Here is a 17,563-nt window from a genome sequence, read left to right on the forward strand (position 1 = left end):
TTAGGAGAATGGAGACTGTGCTGCTTCAATGTAGGTAATATTTGAGTCACATGAACATGTTTGAAAGCCAGTAATAATCCAGGTCATTTATATAGCTTGTCTCAAATACCATGCAAGTATTAGAAGAGATGGATTATAATAAAATTATTTTTGCTATTAGCTTCTCACGATCTTCTGTGAATAAATCTGTAACTCTCATTTTGCTGTGTTTTTGTAACTACCAATCTGTAATTTGGATGCTGTAGTGCTTTTTAAAATTAATCATCTTTTACCAAATTTTGATAAGAATATTCTTGTGAAGACTGAGGCTGTTCCTGTCTTTCCCACTTAAGAAGGTCCTTGACGTGAAGATGCGGTGAACGTGGAGGAGTTAGGGATGCCGAGGGGGTTATGGCCTTTCTTCCTGGTCTTCAGAAGACTGGGCAGGGTTGTTGTGTGGGGGCCATTGCCATATTAATGTTTTGTTTTAATTTGTTTAAAAAAGGAAAGAAAGAAAGTGTATTTTAAACCTTTTAAATAGCATAACCCCAAAAGAGAGGACGCTGTATTATTTTGCTTCCATTTTGGAATGATGTCGTCACGTGAATACACAGGCAGAGAACCTCTGCTGTTTATTTGCCCCATGGCAGATTTTTGCCAGTCTCACAATCATAAGAATGCTAGAAGTAAAAAACACAAGCACGTTGTGCATAAAGTTGCCAGTTCTAAATTCTCAGTGCTCCAGTGATTTTCTTTATTTTCCTCAAAAACTCCATAGTAGCAGTAAATTTGTGGTACAGCTGTGGCGTTTACATCTCAGTTTAAAAGAAAGGAAGAAGTTTGTGACAAAATGCATTTAAGTACTTATCATGGAAGTAAACTAGCATGAACTTAACACACACTATAAATTCTCTATGTATTCTCACTGGACATGTCCTTGTGCCATTACTGTAATGTAAAATAGAAAATTGTTTGTGAAGAAATAGACCTGCTTCTGACAATATTTAGTCTTGCTTCGATAGTCTTTTTTCTGAGAACAGACAAATCAGAACTTACTTTTACTATCTCTGAAAGCGACACCATCATGTGACTTTTGTTGCGGTGTTCCCATTAGGGGGCAATGTTATTCCTTTGTTACCCAGGGTTTAGAAACAGGCATGGCTGTGCTACGTTGACTTAGAGAGAATATCTTAATATTTATAAGTCAAGACATAAAATATATTTTGAAAAAGGTCACCATAACTTACTACCTACTACCTAGCTTTACATTTACATTCTATATGTGTCATGTAAAACAGTGACAGCTGCCTTCATCACCCACAAAAATGCCATTTTACAAGACTGCTAACCTGAATTCTTCTGTTCAGGTTCAGTTATGTTAGAATGTGTTTTTGACCACAAACGTTGCATACTTGGAGATTATAAATAGATTCTCTAGTGCTAGGATTTGATACTTGCCTGCTTCATTTTATATTAATAAAGTCTCAGGAAAATAGCTATCAAAAGAACAGAGGGTTAATTAATTATGCGAAGCTTTTTTTTTTTTTGCATAGTTGCCTATTTCTGTTTGAAGCTAGGAGCAGTTCAGAAAAAGCTGACATTCTATTTAGTAGCGGAGTGGCAAGAGGGAAGGAGTGGATGCTTGCATGGCTCTCATTCTAAACAAAAATAAATGAAGCAGTATGGTTTTTATGAAACATTGGTATATTTTCAGGCTTTTGAAGTTTGTCAGCAAAACAATGTTTTGCTAGAATCTCTTGCCAGGAGAAAAGATGACTTATTTTGTCCTCATTGACTGTTTTTATTCAGAAAGCAGGTGACAGCAATCAATTCCAGTGCCATCTACATCTCCAATTATTATACAAACCCCAGGAGCTAATTACAGCCCTCAGGCTCTGATAGTCAGCTGACTTCATCATGCGACTTTTTTGGCCACTGCGTACTTCTGAGTAATTGTCTATTTATGGAAAATAAATTAATAGCTGCTATTTCTACTTAAAAGAGAGGACCTGTGAGTGAATGTGTAGGTTGAGCAAGTGGGTTGTAGAGATGGGAGAGAGATTAAGAGTAGGAGGTGAAGGGATCAATTGAAAGAATAAGAGTCTTAAAGAAAGAAAGGGAAAAGGGGGGTCAGGGAGCAAGATATTAAGGAAAGAAGTTAATATAAAAGAGGGGGAGGGGGAAAAGAAAGCAGTCTCCCAGAAAAGTGAACAGGAGAAGCAAAAAGCAAGACATACTTTTTTTTTTTTTTTTTTTTCAAAAAAAAAAAAAGCAAAGCTATAGGAAATAATATCTTGAAATATGACTTCAATATAAATCTAAAGATTTATTTTGCCCAGACTTTAACTGTATAATAAACACAGAAAAAAACAAAGAATTGATGTCTGACATTCTTATTGTGCATACCTCTCTGAAAATGCTGTCTATGTAGATTGTGCCTGCATCTTGGCCTGTTTAAGGGAGAAAGGATTGGATCTTATCTGTACTTGTGTTGATCGTAGGAGAAATGAGAATTTTCATTTTCACTTTCTCTTCATAGAGAAATGAAAGCTGTGCATTTTAATATAGGTAATAATGCACGATGTGTTACTGCAATAATGTGTATGAATTATAAACTAAGCTTCCTTCGTTCAAAAGGGTCTGGAAATGTTTTACCAATATTTTTTCACAGTCATTGTACAGATGTTTTAAAATTGATTATTATCAGCAAACTTTGTCTGAAGGTTGTATAGACAAATCTCTGCCATTATGAAGACCACTACTGCTTAAGCATTGCTATGGTGTGGTCAGAAGATCTGCTTGTTTCTCTTCTGAAAGTTATCTACAAAACAACCTCATGAAGACATAAAACCTTTTAAGAATGAAGGGCTGGAGCGTTCCTGCTACAGGGCAGCACTTCCAGAAACCTTAGGTTAATTTCAGGTATATTGAAGGCAGAAATTCTATATGAGTAAGGAATAAAAGCTTTGTGTTAGAAATATATCAGGCTCCTTTTAAAACATAAACGCTGGCAGCTTAATGTAAAATACTTTATATTATTGTATATAATAATCAGCAATTTCTTTTCCAATTTTCAGATCAGCTCTTCCATGTGTTGGCCATGCACATGCGCCTCTACAGTATTGACTCTGCATACAATCCCTGGAGGAAACTAACCCAGCCAATGCAGGACAAAAATCCAGAGCAAGTATTTTAAGTTACCAAATAACAGGTTTACCTTGTTAACAAAACATCCTTACAGAGAGATTTTGAGTAGTGTTCTGTCTTAAATTCAATTCTTTGTGAGGTATGCTTATAAATTTAGCATCTAAAAACTGTGTATATGTATTTGTAAAAATCTTAAATTTTCTTTTACCTGAAATTGGTCACACTGCAGTTTGGAGTTAAAGCTTAAATATATCACTCCAAAGCTTAGGCACGTGCCAATTTCATGGTATTGGGTAAGTAGATTGTTGCAATAATTTGTATGGATGCTAGACAAAATTTAAATCAAGAGTCAATTCTTAAAGCTGTTACAGAAATAGCATCAGTAGGCTTGAATACTCATGAGAAGTAATTCAAGTCCAAGCTGAGAGTTTCATCACACTTCTTGTTTTAAACAAGTTATTTACCTGAGTCTGCTTTTTTAACATTAACCTTGCATACACAGCTGTACAAGGATTAACATTATAATACATGGAGTTAGGTATTTGTGTTATGCAAGAACTTGTCTCCATACTTGACTTAAAACTCTTCACTTATCAGATTCTGCCTTGACAGGGAGCAGAAAAGTCATGTATTACTACTTTTTTTCTTGCCTAAAACCAGATTAATATTTTTAGAACTCCTGCTTTAGCAGGTAGTTAACATCAGAAGAGGAAAATAGTGCCTGTGTGTATTTTTATTTTATTTTACTTTTCCTTCTGGCACATTGAGCAACTTCTTCAGAGCTAAGGTCTTTGTTTTGTGTTTTGAAATAAAATTGAAAGGAATGTATTTTTAGTTTCTGTCCAGTTACGTATTTGTCATTGTGTTTCATAAGCACTGTGAGATTTCAAAAATTAATCTAAAATAGTTATGCTGCAATCCTAATCTGCAGTTTAGGAAAAAAATATCTAAAAGTTTGTGCTTGCTTTTAGTTTGAGACTTTACTGTTGGTCTTACTGGACCCCAGCTTTTGTTTTGCTATCAGTGTTAGATTGTTGCAGTAATTAGATTAGGTTAACAGATTAAATCTATAATCTCTTGACAAAACATTAAGAATTTTGTAACTGGAAAACCTACTTTATTCAGCATGCATTCAAGCCTCTTTGCAAGTTTTTGATGTGGTTCTGTTCTGCCCTGACCTAGACTGAGCAATGGTTAATAAATTTGGAGTATGGTTGAATTGAGTTATGACTAAGAATCATATTGATAAGTTGTTGTTGGTTGTGGGACTGATCTGTGCACTTCTCATGTTGGTATTTGAGGAGCTTGCTGGCTTTGAAAGCAGCTATTAACGGAGGGGCTGCACATCTTCCAAAACACAGCAACTTTCTTCACTAACAGAGACTTGATGGAATTCACACATTGTTTTATGAAGATTAGATTGTTGCAAGCTGAATTTAGAGTAGTCTGTGTTTTGAATCGCTTAGAAGTGATTGGTACCATAGAACATAATGGCATGATAAACAGAGGTGTTGCATGTTGGAAATGCATTTGAGTAATTCTCTTGTTTTCTGTGCTGTTTTTTCAGAAGATGTCTTGATAGACTTGTAGATGATGGTTTGGCACTATCAAGTCTTAAATGGTTTAGGAAGCTATAGCTGGGAGATCATCTGTTTTGCCACGAAATAGTTACTGTTCAGATATACAGATGCAATCAAACTGGAATTTTGCTGTTCACCTCCTGGAATGTTTTACCTACCTTAGTCTGCAGGCCCCAGAATGCTTGCAGAGGAGGGATATTCATGTGTAATTGGAAACATGTTTTCAATGTATAGATTAAAGCATAAGATGGATATCTGCAATTATATTGTAGAATTTTGAAGCAGTGGTTGCACTTGAAGATGGCATTCATATGTTTGGCGTGAATGATCTAATCGCACTCTTCTTAGTGTCACAGAGTCTTTTGAGAGATCCAGAATAGTGTATTTTTTCCAGATACAGGAAAGAGTATATGGAGCAAGTAGAAAGTGATACACTGCTGTACACTGAAGAAGATAGAGGGTGGTGGAAAAAAAAATACCACTGGAGATTTAAAATGTGGACAGTGCTGTGCCATTTTGACGCTAACCAAGTAATATAAATCCTCAGCCTGACCAGTACATAAAACTAAGTATAGACTTGTAGAAAAAATCTCAATGAGAGGAAAAGATTTTTACGATCTGACTATATTCTTGCCATTGATTCCAAACGATATGTCAGGAAAGTCACAGAAGCAACATAAATTTAAACCAAACTCATTAATTTACTCACCTCACATAAAACCCTATATTATAAAGGAGCAGCTTATGCATCAACCAAGATTTTCAACTTTTTTAATAATAAAAGAACCTTCTAATATGCAATGTTTTTCTCTAATTTTTACTTAAAATTAATCTCAGTTGAAAGTAATTTTGCAAAGACGTTAGTTCCATCCTTATTTATTTAGGAAGATAACTTTCAAAAAAAATCTTTGGAATAATAGTGCTCTTACATTATATTTTCACCCTTATTTAATTTTAGTTACTGTATTTTAAATACATAAATGTTTACAAACCTACACAGATATAGAGCTCACATTTTTAGCTTCGTTTTCTACAACCCAGGTATCATTGTTCATATATATATGCCTTAGATTTCATGTGTCTGGGAGAACTGATCAAAGTAATTTGTAAAGACTCACAGAATTGCTGTGCTATACCTCCCAAAGTGTCCTCATTCACAACCCTACTTTGATGACTCTGTAGTTGAAAATGGCAGCTGAGAAGAAAGATAGGAAGGAGGGAGCTCATGCACTAATACCAAGGTAAAGTAGAGATTAGGACGTTTCTGGACAAGAAGGTACTATATGAAAAAAAGCTTAAATATTGTTGTTTGAAGGAAGAAAAGAAAAAAAGAGTGAAACCTAAATCTGAGGAACTGTGAAACTCTTGAGAAGGTGCTTGTTGGATGTTTCACATAATGGTGTAGTGGATTCTTTCTCCTATGTGGTTCATTCAGTCCAGTGTAATATATACTTGATCCCACAGGCTGTGCTTCAACAAATTGTTGTATTACAGACATATCTGGTTTCAGTGGTGATCGAATAAACAATTACTGTGGTGTAAGTGTGGAATAATAGCTTCTGGCAGGGGACAGAGAAGGAGAAGCTGGAGGCAATAATTACTAGACCCAGATGTGAATTTAATGGACTAATCCAAATAGCCTAAATTTCAGGAATGGTAAACATGAAATGAAAGGTTATGCTTTTTTCATTTCCATCTCTATGATTTGATTCCTGGGTTGACAAACAATGTATGTTAGCAAAAAAATGATTCAGTAAAGCATTAAGGGTCTTTGCAGTAGAAGCTGTTGGGAAGCAGGTGGGAACCGCATGATGACTTGAAACACTGAATTATTCTAGGTTATTTTTACTGAAGTGTTTTGTTGTTGTTTTGTTCTAAGCTAGATCGCTTCAGTGATTGCTTGCAGTGTTGTACCGAGGCAATGAACTGCAGCACAGAGATAGGATTGAGCAACTGTGTGTGGGAACCTCAGGAAAGTCACATTGCTATCACAAATTATCACAAAAACTGTTGTGAAATGGGAAAAATAAAACTTTTTCTGAAGATAGTCAGAGGGTAGGCTGGTGGGACAATGGGGTTTAGTTAAGGTTTGTGCTAGAGATGGCATATACACACATTGCTTGTGACCCTGCATCAGAGTGGCATGATCTATTCAGTACCCAAAACATCAGTGTCTCAGGGCATGTTATGTCAGTTTTGACAGTAATGCCAGCTTCAAGAGTAATTGCTTTTAGCTGTTTATTCCTTCCCATATACTGTAATACACTACCTTCAGCTGTGCTGATGTAACTTGAGCAGGCTGCATCATGTACAAAGTAAATGAATTAATCCATTTTTAGAAAGGTTATTTTTAATATGCTGGGAATGGGTGACAGAAGAGTGCTGGGGGCACAGTGGTGAAAGGGAGAATGGGAAATGCCTAATGCTAGTACTGTCAGTGAAATCCCGTGTTGTGTAATGAGAAAAACTGACCTGCTGCAAAATCTGCTGTGACACAAGAACAAATACGAAATGTGATTATTATATCCTAGAGTGTAGCCAGAACAAATAATGGAGTTCTACTTTCTAATTATTAACATCAGTAACTGTGTATTCCTCTGACCTTTCTGTGGGTTGAAATTTGCAGGCAGTATTTCTCACCCTGCAAATACTAAAGAGGATATAAATTTGTCCTCATTGAATAAGCCTTTGTTTAGTTGTATCCTTATCCCCGTGTCACAGGTTTTCTGTTTCTGACAGTCCTAAGAAGCCTGAAATTCAAAGCTTCCACTTGGTAAAGTTAGAGATTCAATAAATATCAGTTGGAGCTAGCGTCAAACAAAAATTTTAAGTTTATCTGGCTGAGAGAAGAGGGGAAGGAGGAGGATATAAGTAGACGAAGATGCTGCTTGTTTCCAAGTAGAACAGAATTTTGTATTCTATGTATCCATTCCCAAAGAAGTGACTCCCATATAACCTCTATCAGGGAAGAGGATGCTGAATATAGAGGCAGGGTTGCTATGCTCTCAGCTGTTAGGCAGCTTTGATATTGGCACAGAAAGAGGTGCAGCCCAATTATCTTGGACTGGAGGAGAGGTCAGTTCCACAGAGAAAATCAAGCAATGCATTTTTATTTTGGCATGTTTGTATTTCATTGTGCCATTCAGTTCCCCACCTTTTTTTTTTTTTTTTTATGGATACAGATGACAACTACAATACAATTGATTTACTTTATATTACTTCAGTCCCATATGAAATTTAACTTGCTTCCATTTTACTTGCTGCTTCTGTGGCAGAATTTTTTTGTAAAGTCATATTTATCAAGCTTTCCCATATGGATTGGGGATTATAACAGGATGGTTAATTTCCATCCTCCAAACAGGTTTTACAAATTCAGTTTCAGTGTCATAATGAAAAAGTTGCTTAGGCTTTTAGCAAATGACAGAGCAGTTTTTAAGTGCTTAATAAGCTGCACTGCTTGAAGTATACTGAAGCAGCTTATCTAAAACCTTGACATTTAATGTGGCTTTACTTCTCCAATTTGTATGAAATGAATAAATTAGACAAATTATTCAGTTGTTCCTGCATGTGAAAATGAGTTCATTTATTTTTAATGTTGCTAGTCAATCACAGTATTCTGTATATAGAAGAATCTTTCCTAATTTTGACAGAGCTGCTATTTGACCTAATTGTTATATGACAGTTAAATAATATTGATATTGATATGCCTGTAGGTAAATGTGATCAGGATTTAATATCTACTTTTTTGTCTTAACCTTATTCAAAGTTAATTTTTCCCAGTAATTCACATATATTATCTCTAAACTTTGATTTTTAATTTATAAGAAGTTGCCCACGGTTATGTAATGATGGTTAGTTTAAAAATCAATGCCATAGATCATAAAATAAAACTAGCTATAGTTAAAAGCAAAATTAGAGAAACTTGGTGAGATTAGCAACTTCAATGCCTGTATCATTTTGAAAAAAACATTTTTATCTTCAAACATCTACTCAGTTATTTCACTGACATTTAACAGCCAGCCAGTTGGCACCAGACTATTTGGCACCAAAATTATTTGGCAACGTGTAAGAATCCAAACAGCACTTTCTTCTGTGAGTGTTGCAGAGAGGAAAGGTGCTAATGGAGGATGTATATTGCATTTTTGACTTGGCTATTTAACCTGCTACATTGTTACACCAACTAGAAAGACACTACCTCCTATCTACAAACATACTCTGCTTTTATGACTGTGGCCATAAAGTGATTTTATGACATCAAATGAATCTGAATAGTTTGAAAGTTTGCAGCGTCTCTTTATGTGCTTATTTGCTGTTTGTAAAATTGGATAATCCCACCTGTGATGGCTGCTTGAATGTTCATTTCCTTACATGAGGGAAAGCAATACCTTTTCTAAGGTCTCACTGTTTTCCAGTAGGAACAGTCCCATAACATTAATGTAGTTTGAGGATTAGTTGTTGTTACAAAATATTTGTGAAATACCACAGTTTGAAAAAAACAAACAAACAACAAAACAAACAACAACAACAACAACAAAACAATAATTAAATTACTGTGTTGCTATGCATTATATTTTGTTAGTTTAGAACTAAAGTTTTTAAAGCAAAATACTGGATGTCGATTGACTCTGTATATACAAATAATTAGTTCGGGCAGTTTTTGACAGTTTTGGAATGCTTTAACAAGAATTAGGTACCCAAATGGTAACTTTGTTATGAGTTCTTACAATCCATTAGTAACATTAAATGGTTTTAAGATTAAGATCAATTAGTGATTTGACAGATGTTTGGCTTCTATAAGCTTGATTGCAAATGTAATGCTATTTAACATTTAACATGTAATAAAACATGAAGAATTATATTGTAAAATTAAGTAATCTTCTTTGGGTTTTCTTTCCAGGTTGATAAGTGAAGAGCTGCCAGAAGTTCCCGTACTTTACAGAGATGTCTCATCCCTTTTGCTCATCCAGATTTTAACCATGCCTCAACCATTGCACAAAGGTATGTTACAAAACTATGTATATTCAAATTATTATTTATATGAGGGCGCATTCATGATGATTTCCAGGATGATAAATCATAGCTTGTCTACTGTGTAGTCTAAAATAATGTTTCTGCCTTATCTATGGAAGGTGACATTGAACAGAAATTTTGGTTGTTGTTCAACAGGCTTATCTGTGTTCCCTGTCTTCTCACCTTATCAGACAGCTTATTCAGTAAAGATACAAGAACTGAGCAAAAACTATTTAAGTTGTTTTGCTGAAGAAGTGTCCTTTGTTTGACCTTCATCACTTTTCCTAAAGGGGTGTTTCAGTATTTGGACTTGAACCGATTGCCTAAGGGTGAAAGCTTGTAATTTAGTTTGACTTTCAGAGTTTAAATTGTAGCAGTCGTGTATAATAGGAGGTCACATATGAAGATGGTAATTGCTGTAATGCAGCAACTACAATAGAGATGGCATATAGAAAAATTTGGCATAAATATTAATTTAAGAACCATATTTTTTATAGCTAAACACAAATTTTTTTAAATGTAAATTCATTTTTCTGTAATAAAGGAGTAACTGAAACTAGTAGTACAGCTTACTAGTCATAAGTACGGTCCAGAAGACCGTAGTTCAGCCCCTCTGAGCTCTGATTATTTATAGCTTTACCTTTATTTTAAAAAGAGAGCAAACAAGCATCTTACTACTTCACTGACAATGAACATCTGCTTGGAGATCTGTTTCACAGTTTTGATACCTAATGGATTTTGTTAATTTCTGAGTAGGTAAATATGGGGACTGTTCTGTTTTTGATGTATACGCCTAATTTACTAAGTGTAACCAAAAATTTGCTTCCACTGAAGAGGTGTTCAGTCCTTACTATTGAATGTTCAGCTCAAGCAACTGTGTGTGTCTGTTGACATTGTGGGTTGTGGTTCTTTTGATTCAGTGTACATATTTATGGTTTAAATATGTCCCATCAATAATTAAAGTATGAAAATACTAGAAGTTAAAAAATAAAAAAGGGAATAGGAAGCATACTGTCCAAAACACACTTTTCTTTAACCACAATTTTAAAATAAATTTAATTTGTATTCAGAAGAACAAGAGCAATAAATTAAAGTATAATGAGACTAACTTCTGAAAAATAAGGAGATAGAGGTGAAGTCAAAGTACAAATAAGTCTTTTGGTAGTTTATATTCAAGCACTGGAGAATAACATCTATGAAGGTGTATGTTTATCGTAGGAAAGACAGCATTCAGTTAATAATAGTAAGGCATCCTGTGGAGAATTCCATAAAATACCACACATCAGTAGCACATTGTGATTGTGCTCTTAGCTTTAGTATGAGTTGCATTTGAAAGGAAAAAGGCAAGTGTCAGGAAGAAGATGAATGTAACCACTCCAAATCTACAAAGCATTAAATTGGAAATAAATTGCCATTTATCTTTCTAATTTTGATTTCATCAAAACAGTTAGGCAGAAGGAAGAGAAAGTCTTTCATAATGCTCTGTCCTGAGGTGTAGAATGCAGTTCAGAAAAACAGGTAACATATTTGTTCAGAACTTTTGTAATGGGTGCATAGGTCAAAGAGTTGAATGTCAATATCATTAATTCTTAGTAGAGAGCTGATGCATGAAAAGGTAAAAACATCTTGTGCAGGGTCATGTGGCAGGCCAGTGACAGGGATAAAAAAAAAAAAAAATGTACATTTGACTCTGCTGCTTCCTGAATGTTTTTTGCTGTTTTAGAGTGATTGCAGGGCGCAGGACCTGTGGACTTGGCTGACACCAGTGTTCAGACAGGGTTGATGCTTGTATGCCCTGATAGATGATTTCCAATAACAATAGACTTAAATACATCGCAGAAGAGATGGTGTTGCAGTATGGTGCAGAACCTCCCAGTAATGGTGATTCTGTAGGTTTAGACTCAATGAAAAATTTCCCTCCTTTCAGCGTCAATGCTATTTTCTAATGCTACTGGTTTTGTAGTATCGTTTATTAGGTTTGTTGCTGTGTTCAGAGAAACCATATTTGCATCCTTACAGGAAACTAAAACTAAAGTTTTAGTTTAGAAATCATCTTTCTTTTCTTTTTCATCTTTCTTTTTTCATTTTTTTTTCTTTTTCATCTTTTCTTTTTAGAAATCATACTCAAAATCCTTTTTGTTTATACTGCGTTTTTAAAACAGAGAAATAAACAAATGAGTGTTCTATAAGGAAGGACCCAAACTTCATCTTTTGCCCTTTAGATACAGCATGAGGAATTGTGTTAACTACCCTATTAACTTGTGAATGGGTGTTGGTATCTTTTTCAATCTGACATCGATTAAAGCAATAAAAATGCCAATACTGTTCAGCCTCTTCATTCAGAGAAGAAAATTGATCTGAATTCATCACAAAGAAAAAACACTATAAACTAAATCATTTTTTTTACAGGAGAAACTTTGTGGTGGAGGTCAGAGAATTTACAAGCATTTACCAGATTTTTTAAAGAACAGAAAGAAGAACATAGTGTACCTCATGTGTAATCAGCAAAATGACCACTGTGTTTAAGATACTAAAACAGTTTTTTTTCAGATTTTGACAGTAGAACATAGGTGTAGCTTTTATAGGCTTCACATGCTCTGCATTTTGAAATTTGTACAAGACTAAATAATGATCCACATAGGTGTTTCTGGTTCAATTCTGTGGCAGTGGTAGTACATGAGATGGGCAGTTCACGGTGTTGTGAATTAGGACTCATCAACAGTGAATGATAGAAAATGAAGAATTTGTTTGTAAGATCTCTAGCTCCTTTCTTACAGAAGTAGGAAATGATATTCTGTATGAAGAAAGCTAATACAGAATGGAGACAGTGGCTTGGAAGTTTAAAAAAAAAAAAAAAACAAAAAAACAACTTAAATTTATGTCCTTGTAAACTGAAATCTATGCCCTTTCTGCAACACTATTTCTATATGTTGAACAAGTCACTTAATTCAAAATGGACATTCTTCATAGTCACCATTAATTGTACCTGACTTGAGACCCCTGTGGGCAGATTAGTGCTCATAGCTTCATGTGGCTTCAATTTCTGCTTTGCTTTGAAAGTGGAAAAACACCACTGTATTATTAAAAACTGGATCTGGGTGAGCATGGGGCAAGTAGGTGCAACAGAATCAGTGGTCATCTGGCCATCAGTGGCCTGGCACTGTGCTTGGTGCCATGTGTGAGGAGCATCACACAGCAGCATGGGTGCTTGCTGAAGCCCTGTTATGCAGCCTGGCAGTGCTCTAGCATGTGCTGCAGTGCTGCTGTTAAGAGATCCATGATTTGGGAGTGATAAACTCAAAAGCTGTTCTTTGAGAGTTTAGCCCAGCTAATATATTATGTAGAAAAGATTTCCTTCCTTGGCATGTAATACCTAAGTTCAGTCCCTTTGTTTTTTTCTCCTCGACTCTAATAAGGCCTGAATGCCAGAGTCTGACCTGGATGCTCTGACACTTTTTTGATTTTCTAGAAAGTTTCAATGTCATGCAATGGAAATAGAGCAAGCAGCACTGGGGTGAACACTAACACTTTTCTTTAATGATTGGGTAAGGATCTTGACTAAATATAAAATGAATGTAATCAACTTGAGTAGTATCCAATTTCAGTGTGGAAGCTGAAATATTTATCTGTATACTGGGACTTTCACTATACCTTTCATGAATTATCTGAAGTTCAGTGCTGTCTCCCTTTGTTCTGAAGTTATTTTTTCAAATACCTGTTCAAGTTTCAGATGAAGAAGAACATTTTCAAGGGCTGTTCATATGAAGATGCCCTTTTGAGTTCACTAAAAAAGGTCCTTCATTTTGTATTTGATTTGCTTTGTGGATTCTTTCTGTAGTCATTGCCTGACAACATGCACCATCTAATTTGCAATCACAGTTAAATGAAAGATGCATATAGACACTAATAAATGCATTCATCTGCACACTTCTTGCACTAAAGCTAGTGTTAGGCTTCTAGAAGTGTTTCTTGTATAAGCTTTATATTTAAAGGGGAGTTGTTTAATGTACATAATGGGATGGAGTGCTGTGAATTAATTTGGGTCCAAAAAGTTTTGTTTAAAAAGCTTAAAAAATAAAAACATAAAAGCATTTCTCAATACTGTATAAAAATAAATACAAAAATTCTGCACTAAACTGTCTTGATTATAGTGAACTAGCCCCAATAATAAAACTTCTAGACTGTCAGAATAATAACACATTAGTCTTTGTGTACAAACATGCAAGTCCTAACTGTATTTTAGTGCAGAATATTGCACAGTGTATCAGTTGCAACATAAAGGACCAAAAGCTTCACAACATACAAATACACTAGCAATCCTTAAGGTTATTAAGGGGAAAAGACTTAACAAAAGCACACAGGCTCCACCAGGGGGCCGTGGGAAAACACTGAGCAGCCCCAGCATGCTCCACAGAAAGGCGAGTAAAATAGCTCTTTGCAAAGAAACAGCTCTTTGTGGTAGGTGAGCACATAACGGCTCTAAGATTATGGATACCTACAGATGTCAAATATCTTGCATTTTACAAATGAGATAACATAGTAGTTAAATGACAATTGGTACTACAGCTTGTGGTATTAGTGCCCCTCCCATGGGATGTTTTTGACTGTAGAATACTTGTTTTCAAAGCCTGGGCTCTCATTACACAGCATACTGCTTCTGAGCTGCTCCTCTGATATTTTCCTAAAAACGCAGGATTAAACTTGTTTGTACAGAAGTCAGGACCTCATAGGAGGAGTAGTCCAGACCACTTCCCTTATTATATATGAGATTGTATTTTTGTCCAATTCTGTATTCTCCAAAACCTAATTCATAATCACTTAAGAATCATGATAGTAAATACAAGAACATCAATTTATTTTTAAATCTATAGTATACAAAAACATTATATCTAATTAATAAATTCATTAGAGATTTTAAGTGGGGATAGGGATGAAGAAGAATCCTATTTAACAGAAATCAGATTTTTAAAAAGTGAAATAGTTGTAGTATGCTAAGAAACCCCATGCGAGCACTGTATAACAACCTCAGCAGAACAGATCTAGAGGATGAAATGGATTGTGGCAGATCAGTGAATGTTGACCAGTGGTCTAGTTTTGCTGCTTTAGGTGTAAAAATAATACATCATATATTTAGGATTTCTATATAAGAAGGATTTTTAAGAAAGCAGAGGTCTCAGCAGAGAAAAAATGTATGGCCTAAAGAGCTATTCAGATCTGGTGGATTCTCCTTCTGGGGTAATGGGGAGAGGAAAACCAATTATAATGCTACTTACTGTAGAATAATTTCGGTGAAATATAGCAGTGTTCAGTGTCATGTTTAACGTAAGCTCTGAAGGAAGGTAATACAAAAAAGTAATTTTCATTACATAGTTACAAATACTCTTTTACATGCTTAAATTGTGCTTATTGTATATACTCAGTGACATTAAAAAGTATTCGCATCTGCATTAATTTGTAAGCATTTGTTAAATAAACAATTGTTAGTTCACAGACTTCATTATATATTCAGACTTTGTATTCATTTTAGAACTCAATAGTGTGTTTTGATGTTAGATATAAGAACAGAGAAACAAGGCAATTCATCTCCCTTACCGCCTTTTCATTTTCATGTACGAAACTTGTTTAAATCCTTTGGGGAGAAAAATGAGTTTAACCCAATTTTTGTGAGGTGTTTCTGTAAATAAAATTATTTTGCTTAACTTCAAAGCCTGAGTAGACTTAAAAACCCTCATTTTTGTACACATTGTTTTAGATAATGTATTACTGTTATGCTTAAGGAATGGTGTAAGTAATGATAGAAACATCTTTGATCTACCTAGATTTTTAAGAAATCAGATTATTTGAGATGGGAAGTACAGCCTGGAGTAAAAGGAGAGAAAAGGATGGTTACCATATCTTGATTTCAGAGAATGATCACATTTACCTTTTTTCCTGTCCCAATTTTAGGAAGTCTTATATTGACTACACTAGCTTCCCAGAAAAGATTTCAAAGCCTTTCTCCTGCAGCCTGTATGTAGGAGATAAGCCCTTAAAATGCTATGAAAAAGTGTAAACAAAGATTTCTTAAAAGAAAGCAAGTTCTAAAATGACAGTTTATCTTTTGTCCTAGTTCTGTATTCACATGAACATTGGTAAATAGGTACTCATTAAAGGGTGATTTGCAGCACGTCTTATATACCTGGATCCATATTGGGAAATGGAGAGAGAGAAAATGAAATGTGTTAAATGTCCTTCTTGCATTTCTTTGGGAACTTAACTTTTCCAGTATTTGCATGAATGTAAAATGATTTAATCATTACCAACAGGTACAGGAAGATGCTTGCTTACATTTACAGGACCCAATTAGTTGCAGCTATCGGTAATCAGTAGCTTACCTTGATGCAACATTTGGACAAAACAGAATTCTGTAATATCACCAAGTCCCTAGGAAGGATTACTGCTGATCAGGATTAAGATGAACATATGGAGCAGTGGAAAATAACTTGTCCTTTACTCGTGCAGTTCACTAAGGCTGCCAAGTAATTTTTGAAAGCCAGCAAATATAGTTATCTTGTTTTGTGTGCTTTTATGCTTTTCATGTTGTTTTTGCTTTTCATTTGAGAAGCATCGCTTCTTTAGCTAAAGGCTGTAATAAATATATTTGCTAAAAATAGAAATGTTTATAAATTATTTCCTTTGTTTTACAGAACACTTCACCTGCATTATAAAGGTGCTTTTCACTTTATTGTATACTCAAGCCTTGGCAGCACTTTCTGTTAAATGTAGTGCTGAAGATAGAATGGCATGGAAAGAGTCAGGAGCTCTCAAAAAGGTTGGTTAAGTTATTAAAACAGTTATGAACTTTTCCTTATCTATTTCTGGTAGAAGTGTAACAGCTGTCTCTACTTATATCTAATCTGCATATAATAATTTGCTTCTCCTTCACAGAAATCCAGTATTTTGTTTTTGCATGTGCTATTTTTGCAGGCTTTGCAGATTTTAGGAAAAGTTTCTAGTTCCAGAACTAAATTTCAGATACGAGAATGTAGGTATGCAGTATCACTCGGGTTCATTACAGTGGTATGCAGTAAAGGTAGTATTCTTTCCAGTAAAACTGAAGCCTTACTGTGCTTCAATGTATTGATTTAATGCATTCCTTTACAGAACATGTAGGCAAGTAAGTTTGCCACTGGAAAAATACTCAGTCTTTTTCCTGTTTATTCATGCTATTCATGGCCAGCCATGCACATTTTTCTGAATTTGCAGTCTAGAGTGCTCTTATGAGGAAGAGGCAGAAAGGAATTCAGGAAATTTCTAAACCAGACAGGTAAATATTTCCCTATCATGTCCTTGCCTTTTGATGGCATTTGCAAGTATAGTGAAGTTGAGCTGATTGAGTGCCAGTTGCTACCAAAAGATACGGTTAACCTTAGCCTTCCTATGCATCCCCCACTTCTTCATGCACTGGTGTTGTCATTTACTTCAGTTTTCTGCTCCATGGATTGATTCTCCAGAGGGTGAGAAGAGTGCCAGTGCAGACCAGGAGAAAGGATGGAAGCATTGGGGCCAGGAGAGGATATGGGAGCAGGAATATCCCTTTATACAACAGTTGGGTCTTAGATTATGTTGGCTGTAAAACAGAAGACACACTGAGAAACACAACCTGCTTTTCACATTTAAGTCCTCTTTGGTGTACTGGTATGTCACTACCCCCAAGGTACTAAGTACAAATTATCTGCTGACCAAACTGCTGCTATGCAGAACTTTTTTCCAGACTTGCATTAAGCATTTGAGATCACAAATGCAATACTGCATTTTGTTAGCTCTCACTTCACCCCCTTCCTTCAATACCGTGTCACATTAGAATT

At 35.2% G+C, this 17,563-nt stretch overlaps 1 protein-coding gene across 7 annotated transcripts in view; it reads left to right on the top strand.

The window, feature by feature from the left end:
- Positions 1-17,563, top strand: part of UBR3 (ubiquitin protein ligase E3 component n-recognin 3) — a 104,076-nt gene that overhangs the window by 76,167 nt on the left and 10,346 nt on the right. For all 7 annotated transcript variants that reach the window (XM_027462185.3, XM_072040916.1, XM_072040915.1 and 4 more), the window contains 3 exons: positions 3,057-3,162; positions 9,604-9,704; positions 16,403-16,527. In XM_027462185.3, the coding sequence (XP_027317986.1) occupies positions 3,057-3,162; positions 9,604-9,704; positions 16,403-16,527 (332 nt within the window). The remainder of the gene's footprint in view (positions 1-3,056; positions 3,163-9,603; positions 9,705-16,402; positions 16,528-17,563) is intronic.

The sequence above is a fragment of the Anas platyrhynchos genome, chromosome 7 (assembly GCF_047663525.1).
Source record: "Anas platyrhynchos isolate ZD024472 breed Pekin duck chromosome 7, IASCAAS_PekinDuck_T2T, whole genome shotgun sequence".
Taxonomy (NCBI): Eukaryota; Metazoa; Chordata; class Aves; order Anseriformes; family Anatidae; genus Anas; species Anas platyrhynchos.